This window comes from Pinus tabuliformis, chromosome 5_2, assembly GCF_031772625.1.
Source record: "Pinus tabuliformis cultivar Carrire ecotype Pingquan chromosome 5_2, CPIR1, whole genome shotgun sequence".
NCBI lineage: Eukaryota > Viridiplantae > Streptophyta > Pinopsida > Pinales > Pinaceae > Pinus > Pinus tabuliformis.
In genome coordinates this window covers 1,087,980,434-1,087,989,956 of record NC_142306.1, presented here as the reverse complement: position 1 = coordinate 1,087,989,956, position 9,523 = coordinate 1,087,980,434, and the positions used below count along the sequence as shown (strand labels likewise).

The 9,523-nt window shown below is 40.8% G+C and overlaps 1 protein-coding gene across 1 annotated transcript; it reads left to right on the top strand.

The window, feature by feature from the left end:
* The first annotated feature begins 722 nt into the window (after window positions 1-722).
* On the top strand, window positions 723-1,190 carry LOC149163039 (uncharacterized). Its single transcript, XM_089435331.1, has one exon. The coding sequence runs from the start codon at window positions 723-725 to the stop codon at window positions 1,188-1,190; it is 468 nt and encodes a 155-aa protein (XP_089291457.1).
* Window positions 1,191-9,523: the final 8,333 nt, after the last annotated feature.

Sequence of the window (9,523 nt, the reverse complement as noted above, 5' to 3'; positions counted from 1 at the left end):
ACAACAGTGGTCTACCTGGATGACGTCACCATTTTTCAAAGAAAAGAAGTGACCATCTGAAGCACTTGAAACAGATTTTCGAAAGATGCTAGAAATATGGGATCTCTCTCAACCCTAAGAAGAGAATATTTGCAGTTTCAGAAGGAAACTTGCTTGGCCACATCATCACCAAGAAAGGAATCATCATAGATCCCGACAGTGAAAAATCAATAGAACAGATCCCTTAGTTGACCACCAAGAAAGGTATGCAATCATTCCTTAGCAAAATTAATTTCCTTTGCAAGTTTATTTCAGATTTTGCACAAATTGTTAAACCTTTATAGAACATGATAAAGAAGGATACAATTTTAAAATGGGATTGAGAAGAAAATGAATCTTTTGATTGGATTAAGGAAGCTATAATGGAAGCACCTTCCCTTTCCTGCCCCGATTTCATCAAAGATTTTATCTTGTACACTTTCACTTTAGATTCATCATTGGCTGTGGTCCTTACCTAAAACGATTTCGATCACGATGAATGTCCTATATATTTCATGAGTCTAGGACTCCAAGGGGTAGAGCTAAAGTACTCAAACATCGATAAGCAAGTATATGCAATTTATAAAGCAGTGAAACACTTTAGACCATACATCCTAAAGAAACATGTCACGGTGATTGTTCCCCATCCTTCCGTCATATCCCTATTTTTACAACAAGAGTTGGGCGAGAGGAGAGCCAACTGGATGACATCCCTCCAAGAATATGAGTTAGATTTTAAGCCCTCCCACACTGTGAAAGGGCATGGTCTCTATAAACTGGCTGCCAAGGCCAGTGATCATCAGGACATGGAGTCTAATCAATTGGCTCAGGAAACAGAAGGATGGGAGCATGAGATCGAAATGTACCAGAATGAACTTCTCGGCTCACATGACTCCTCATTATGGTACGCTGATTTAAAACAATACCTAGTGCAGGGGTCTTTGCCTGAAGAAATGCCTGCTAAACAGAGGAGAACCGTCAGGCTTAAAGCTGCCTCATATCAAATGGTCGAAGGGAACCTTTTCAGAAAGCACCACCTCAGTATATTACTAAGATGTGTAGAATATGATGAAGCTCAGTGGGTGCTGAAAGATCTACATGATGAACTAGTAGGAGGTCACTATGCAGGCAACACCATGGCTCACAAGGTCATTCGGGCAGGTTTCTACTAGCCCACACTTTTCAAAGACACTCATGCCTATGTACAAAAGTATCCGATTTCCCATAGGCATGCAGGAAAACTAGCAAGGTCATCTACTCTGCAACCCATAGCAGTTGAGGAACCTTTTCAACAATGGGGTCTAGACGTCATAGGTGAGATCATCCCTAACTCGTCAAAGAAGCATAGGTACATACTCATCAAAGCCTAATGGCTCTCCTCTGTTTAGTGGACTCCTCATCATGGTACGTTGATTTAAAACAATACCTAGTGCAGGGGTCTTTCCCTAAAGCCATGTCCACTAAATAGAGGAGAGCCATCAGGATTAAATTTGCCTCATATCAAATGGTCTAAGGGAACCTTTTCAAAAAGCACCACGTTGGTATATTACTGAGATGTTTAGAATACGATGAAGCTCAGCGGGTGCTAAAATATCTACATGGCAGACCAGCAGGAGGTCACTATGCAGGCGACACCACAACTCACAAGGTCATTCAAGCAAGTTTCTACTGGCCCACACTTTTCAAAGACACTCATGCCTATGTATGAAAGTGTCTGATTTCCCATAAGCATGCAGGTAGAGAGGCAAGGTCATCTACGCCTCTACAACCCATCGCAGTCAAGGAACCTTTTCAACAATGGGGTCTAAACATCATAGGTGAGATCATCCCTAACTTGTCAAAGAAGCACGGGTACATACTCACAAGCACCGATTATTTTACCTGATGGGTAGAGGCAATCCCATTGTGAAAGGTTAACGACGATGACATAATATCCTTTATTAAGCACTACATCGTGGCCAGGTTCGGTGTTCCAACTTCCCTTATTTTTGATAATGCTACTCACTTTTCATCTTTGAAATTATATGATTTTGCTTTAGAAATGGCCTAGCAGAATCAACCAATAAAAACCTCATTCGTATCATCAAGAAAACATTGCTCGCGCAGTAGAAGAATTGGCACAATGCCCTCAGTAATGCTTTGTGGGCTGACCAGGTCACTCCCAAAACGTCAATCAACACATCTCCGTATTTCTTAGTCTACGGGAAAGAAGCCATCCTGCCACCTAATCTGTATCTCCCCACCCTTAGGCTAGCTCAAGAGTCGCAAGGCACCCCGTGCCCATCCATTCAAAGCTGAATCGATACCTTGGTAAAACTGGAAGAAGAAAGGTCCAAGACTAAAGAAAAGTTTGCCATCCACCAAGCTCGTATCAAGAGATTGTTCGATAGGAAATTTGCAAGGTCCCACAAGTTTGAGGTAGGGGACCTTGTGCTCAAGTGGGACTGGGCCCACGAGGACAGAGGCAAACACATAAAGTTTCAGGCTTTGTGGGTAGGCCCATTCCAAATCATGGAAAAAATTGGTCATCACACCTTCAAATTGCAAATCCTGGGAGGATGAGTGGAACCCCTCCCAGTGAATGACCATGACCTCAAATGTTACCTCACTTAGCAACCCCAGAGTTGCTAGCCGCACCTTGTACTATAGTTTACCTTTCTTTTCGTAGATATTCATCGTTTGCTATCAGTTAGTTTTGATTTGCTAGTGTATTCGTCATCTTTCGCAATAAAGTTGAGATGGAAGGTTAAGGTTAGGGCATCCCTGCACTTTGACTCCCGCAAATGCTTTCTGAAACCGTTAACGAACCAAATCTTAAGTCGCGAAAAGAGTATTGTGGGATAGATTGGTGACAATGGGGAACTCGATGGCACGCACAGGTCCTCATTCATGCTCATGTCAATATGTCCCAGTTTCTTACATGGTCAAAACTCTTGAAGTTGTTCTAGCTCACCCTCATATCTGGGAACGAAAGAGAAACTGAAGAAACCAATAATGAGCATACATCTATCTTGGAAAAACAATAAGGTCTCTAAAAAACCAGAAACAACCTCTTTGCAAGTCAAATAAGTCAAGATCCCTCGTTCGCCCAGGCTTTAAGCCTTCATCAAATAAGTGCATATATGCATAGGCAAATAAGTTCCAATGAGCACCTACATCCTTTCATAATAAGGGTTAAAGGACTGAGAAAGGCTTCATGCGCAAAGAGGTGAAGCAACGACTCTGTTGGGGTACTGACCAGGCTCACTGGCAGTGGAGCAATATTCGCGATTTCTAGGTAGTGACTCCACCGGGGTACTGTTCAGGCTCGCTGGTAGTGGAGCAACACTAGAGTACCATGACCACTATACCGAGAAAACTTCAAAGCTCATAGTATAACTTCAGTTTCCCTTTTTCTTCCAAGAGAGTGGGAGGTAGCACCCTATTGTGCGTGCAAAGATCATGTCAGACTAGCTGGGACAACTGATCAAGCTTGAAAGGGAAACCCGAAATACCATCAGTGGGACCAATATCTCCCTGAAGCGATATTTACTTAAGTCCACTTAAGCGAGGCACGTAAATGTTAGAGATCCTAGATTCTCCCAGGGAATCACCAATTGTTGTAGCCACTGCAATAACCCTTCCAAAATTCCGGGGATCCTTAAAATTTTGGAGCCCCTACACCAGGTCAAGCCTTCGGCCTCGCCAGATACAGCTCAAAAAATATCATTAGTGGCAACAAAACTGAGGACAAAATATAAGTTTTGGCTAATTTAAACCAAGTCACCAATTCTTGCCTTGATAGGTTGGTCGCCGAGTCGAAACGCGACTATGGCTAATGATTGTGACCGTGGAAACTATTACAACCACATCGACTCACAGGTCGCAAGGTCGCATAGTCGTGCCTCCACCCTAATAAAGTCCTTGCGACTTCGCAACCTTCCAAGTCGCATAGATCACAAGGTCATAATTCATCTCGCTTCCTCGTCAATCATATGCGCGACTTTGCGACTATGCGACTTCGCGATCCGCAAGGTCGCAAGGTTGCAAGGTCATTAGGTCACTCCACAACCTTCCATCCTCAAACATGACTATGCACCCTCCTAGGTTGCATGGTCGCATTATTCGCAACAGACTTACTCTCGGCCCTCGTGACCCCCACACGTGCGACTATCTTATAAATAGGAGGTCACACCAGTCGCATTTGTCAAGGCTCTGTTGGTCGCACGGGAAGCTAGAAGCCCCTCTGACCCAAATTAATGTGCGCATCCAGCTCTGGTAAGTAATAGTCCTCCCTCCTGCAACCATTGTTTTCTTCCAAGTGTCACTGACTGACTCTCATGACTCTAGTTGATCTCTCACCATAGGGTTTATCCTTTTTACTTAGCTTTTCTCTCATTTTTCACCTCATAGTTTGCCCTAGCCTCTCCACCCCATGCATGCACTTAGAGGCATGTTTTGTCCTAACCCTGGTCCCCTCACTTTTATTAGTAAGCCTAAAAATCACTCCTTTGAGGCTAATCCTAGCCTCCCAAGGCCATTCAGTTCCTTCTCTGAGCTTCTCTAAGCCTTAGTCACGCATCCCGCGGCCATGATACCATTCCTGACGTGACTTCACGACTTCATGTTCCCCATCTGGTTGCGACTTGTGACCCGATCATATTTTGTGACTTGCAGCCCGATCCTATTGTGCGACCTTCGACCTGATTTCATAAACTGCGACCTTGCGACCTCATTTAAAACCGCGACCTATGAGCTCAGTCACTTAGTCGCATTTGAAATTTGCGACTGTGCGACTTGCCTTCCCCACGACCTTCCTACCACCAGCTAATACTCCTTTGTTGTACGGTCTCAATTGTTGTTTTTGACATGCTAGGTGACATCAAGCTCGAGTGCATATCCATTTGTTCTTTCGAGGAAGAAATGGGTCACCCAACTACTAAAGTTGCTCAAGGAACCTTGGGAAGCGGGGTATGGGAGGCTGATCCAGAAGAACAGCCACTTATGTTCGGAGACATAACTTGCAACATAAGTAAAACCACCAGAATCTCTTGGTATACGATCTACGAGGAATTTGCTATCAGTAGCCAAACCCGTCCACTACCACTACAAAGTCTTCTCGGACACAACTTATAGAAGCATGTTGGATGTGATATCCGAAACATTTATTATCCCATTATACCAACTACTATTCGGGGAAGAATCACCTTGAATGTCATAGAGAGCCATGAAGACCATGGTCAAAGTAGCTCATTGGTTCCCCATTGATGAAGGAATGGTCATTAGAGTGTTCGATACTCATAAATCTCCTCATGCTCTTCCCAAGTTCGTCACCAATACGACATTTCTACGAGAAGTCTATTACCAAATGACATAGGGTTTCTCAAAGGTTTTGAACAAAGGTAAGAAGAAATGATGGCCACTTTTTCCTCTAACTATTGGGGCATACATGGTAGAAAACTTCAGACATGTATAAGCAGAGCCGAAGAGTTGGATGTGAGCCATTATTTAACCCTGAATTACCGAACATATGATCCCAAGAAAGTCGTTGGCACCCATTGCAAGAAGGATAAATTTAGTTGGTCTTATGCCCACACCAAGAAGGACCTCGAGGATGGGATTAGGAATTGGTATAACTCCACGAGGCAAATCATCCCAAGTGAACAACAAGCCATAAAAGACGAGCTCCTCGACGATTTCCAGAAGGACATAAGCCTCAGAGAAAGAGCTTCAACCGTGAAGAAACAATGACATGAAACACCAAAGGGAGCCAAGGAATTAGAGAAATGCAAAGGAAAATAGGTTGAAGACCCCTTAAGTGACAGCGAGGAGGAGGAAGTTACGCTTGTACAAAGAAATGCCAAATTGGCAAGGACGAAGTGAGAGCTCAAGAGGCAAAGAGAATTGGAGAGAAAACAATCTCAGGACTCCGGTGACCAAAGCCAAAATGAGGAAAGGAGAAAACAAGAAGAGGAGAAAAGGTGGCAAGAGGAAGAAAATAAAGCACAAGACGAGATAGAGAGAAAAAATCAAGAAGAATTTGAAAAGAAAAAACAATTAGAAGAGTATGAAAAGCAAAAGAAGGCAGAGGAAGTTGAAAGGAGAAAACAAGAAGAGAACAAAATACTAGAACAAGAGATAAAGAACATGGAGGAGGAACTAGAGAGGCAACAGGCACTAGTAGAGGGAGAAAATAGGCAGCGGGAAGAAGAGCTTAGGATGGACAAGGAAAAGGAAGCCAATAAAAATGAACAAGGGGAGACAAGCAAAGTAGTTGATTTCGGCTTAGAACAAGGTGAGCTTCCTCCCTTAGATGTACCTCCCGCCACTCCCCTCACTGGTAGAAATATTCCTCTCCAAGAGCTGGGCATCTCAGAAGATCAAGACGAGGAGGTCTTAGATCTTACTAAAATTACATTTCATGAAGTAAACCTCAAAATTATACAGGAAAGGAAGAAATATTTCAACAGGAAGCCAGCCAACCCGTTTTCAGTAACTACAACAACAGATGTTGTGCCCAATGTCACAAAAAATCTTCAAATGATCACCTCTGCTAGAACAACTTTCATGGTTGCCACAAAACAAAACATAGCCCGAATGAGTAAACAAATTGTAGACTTTCAAAACAGGTTGTACGCATCCGAGAAAAGGGCCACCGCGACAGAACATGAGAAGAAAAGGATGGAGGAGGAGAATGTGACACTCCACTTATTACACACAAGCTCAACATAATTCCAAGAGGTAATCGCATCAGAAAAAGAGACCCTGGGGGAGACCATGGAAGTAGTTTATGAGGAAATGGAAAAACGACACCACACTGTAGCACCCATCGTGGCCATTTAGACTCAATCAAAATAGAGGGTTGCCATGATCAAAGAAGCCATGACCGCTTTGGGTAGAATACATGAATGGTCTAAAAAGTACCCCGAAGCCCTGACAGTGGTCCCTAGGAAAGATTGGATCGCTATGCAAAATACTAGGGTCCAACTTTGTATCAAAGTTCAGTCTAGAGAAAAATTAGCCAAAGATGCGGAGAGGGTGTTGGCCTCCTACAGACAGTTGTTTAGCAACTTGGAGTTAGTGATCCAACTATATGGGCCCCCCTCAATAGGAGAGATTGGACATGTAAAAAATCAGGAGGAGATAAAAAATGAAGTACGGGAATTCATAGAGACATATAGACAAGCAGCTTGTACGGGAGATATGTTGATCACCAAATATCAAGCATTATGTAGTAGAACCAGTGAGGCTCTACACCAAGCTAGGTACCTTGAATAATCATGTGCATGCCAAATGGAACACCCTCCTCTCGGATGCACTTGAGTTCTTACATCGACATGATGAAGGCCAGCCATAGATCTCTCCTATTGCGGTAGAATACAACATATGGTGCACTTATATGATAGAAAAGCTCGGGCTCAACATTCCAGAACTTGCCATCAGTAGATTAGTCAATTAGGTTGATAGCCATTTTTGTGACATTGTTTACTACAGTAGCACAGAAACCCCTGTGAATGTGAAAGGTCATGTAGAATGCCAAGAGTCATTTGGTAGATGAAAGGTCATGAGGTAGCCCAAGAGTCAAGGGTAGACCAAGGGTCACTCTTATCCTATAAATATAACCTCATGCCTCAATTGTAGGGGCTTTCTGCTGAGGAAAATTTTGGAGATACATATATATATTACTTGAGATAATTGATGTCCTGCTAATTAATACAAGAGTTGATTGTAGGTCTCCATAATTGGATTCTTCGAATTTCTATGTGCTTGTGCCATGAGTATTTTCTTCACTTGATGGATCGAATGTTCCTGAAAGATTTATGATGTGTGGTCTCCTCATATGTTGTTTCATACTTCAAATCTAGTTTTGCTATGTATGAATGGTATTTGGCTTACTAGCTCTATGCTTGTGCCGGTGATCTATTTCTTTTGGTATTAGTATAATCTATCTTGACTGCACAGATATGTACGCTTATAAATGGTTGATTGTTGTGAACTGATTTGAAATCGTTAAGCATTATTTATCTGGTATACATAAATCTTATCTAAAGTCCTGCTAACAGTAACTTTATATAAGGTTGTTTTGTTTACATTTTGGCTATTCATGGTATATATGGTACAGGATATTTTTCAATTATTCTCTTGTACTGATTAGAATTCATACATTCAATTAAGTTCATATCTCACCTCCGTTCGAAGCTACCTATACAAAACGGAACGGCAACCGGGCCTACATACCGGAGGGATCGCCAACACACACGGTGCAAGCTCTATTTGGGAACCTACACTGGGGAGATCCCCTTCAGTATTGGTGTAAAATTCCAGCCCATCAACACAACCCATATCCATGTTAACTTCGGATCCACTAATGTCATGAGGGATCAAATCTTTGTCTTGAGGTGAAAACATATTTTAGAGTGAAAATAGATTTGATTCCTCTCGACACTTGGTAGATATAGAGCTAATATGGATTTAGGATTGTAGGTATTTCTTTAATGATCATCTCCTTATAGATTAATTCATATACATACAAATAAGGTGTTAGGTAATTTTCAATAAATGAAAGTTGGTTTTAGTGGTTGGTTAGTTATATTATTAATTATATATATATTGAAAATTTGGAATATTTTTATGAAAGTGGGTTGGTCTTAGTGGATAATTAGTTTAATCATGAATTATTTATATAACTTCAACTTAAGTTATATTTAAATTGGTTTCAATGGAATTTAACAATCATAATGGTTGTATTTAATTATGGTATATCTTTTGTGATAGAGGTGCTCTCTATCCAAGTGTATAAGAGACATTGTCATGTCATGTAATGTACATTTTGGCTATGTCAAAATTAATCAAAAAATAAAAATAAAAATAAAATAGAATAATGTTTTGTTTGACATTTTGACTAGGTCAAAATAAAATAAAATAAAATAAAAATGTAATTATAGCTATAGTTATAATTATAATTAATAACTAAACTAGTCTAGTTCCATCTTAACTCTAGATCTATCAAGCTCTAAGAGGGATCAAATATATTGAGATGCAATCCTCCTTTAGAGTGAAAAGAGATTTGATCCCTCTCAGACCTTAGCAGATCATAGTTAAGATAGATCTAGCGTAATCTAATAATCCAATAAGATAATGAACAAAAAAAGTTTCATTACTTAAAACTCATTGTCATCATTATTATCATGATTATAGTGAAATGTAAATATAATTATGATGATGATTAAAATCCACTAAGATCATTGTGATCTATTGGAACTTAAGAAAATAATAATTTAATTACGACTCCTTAAAATTTATTTCTATGATAAAAAAAGAAGAGAAACAAGTGCTCCAAGATCACTATAGTTAGGTTGAGTTAACAAGTCAAGAAGATTGGAAGTGTGGAAAATGTTTTGGAAATGAGAGCGGATGTGAGTAAGAGAAATGATTTCTCATATTCCAACCTCTTAGTATCGCAAAGGTGACAAATTATTTCATTCCAGGGAGTTTTGGGAATAGACCACCACCTAGTTTCACTTTG

What these genes read in the sequence shown, in the direction of transcription:
- LOC149163039 (XM_089435331.1), top strand. Translation starts at nt 723, where the DNA reads ATGACATCCCTCCAAGAATATGAGTTAGATTTTAAGCCCTCCCACACT.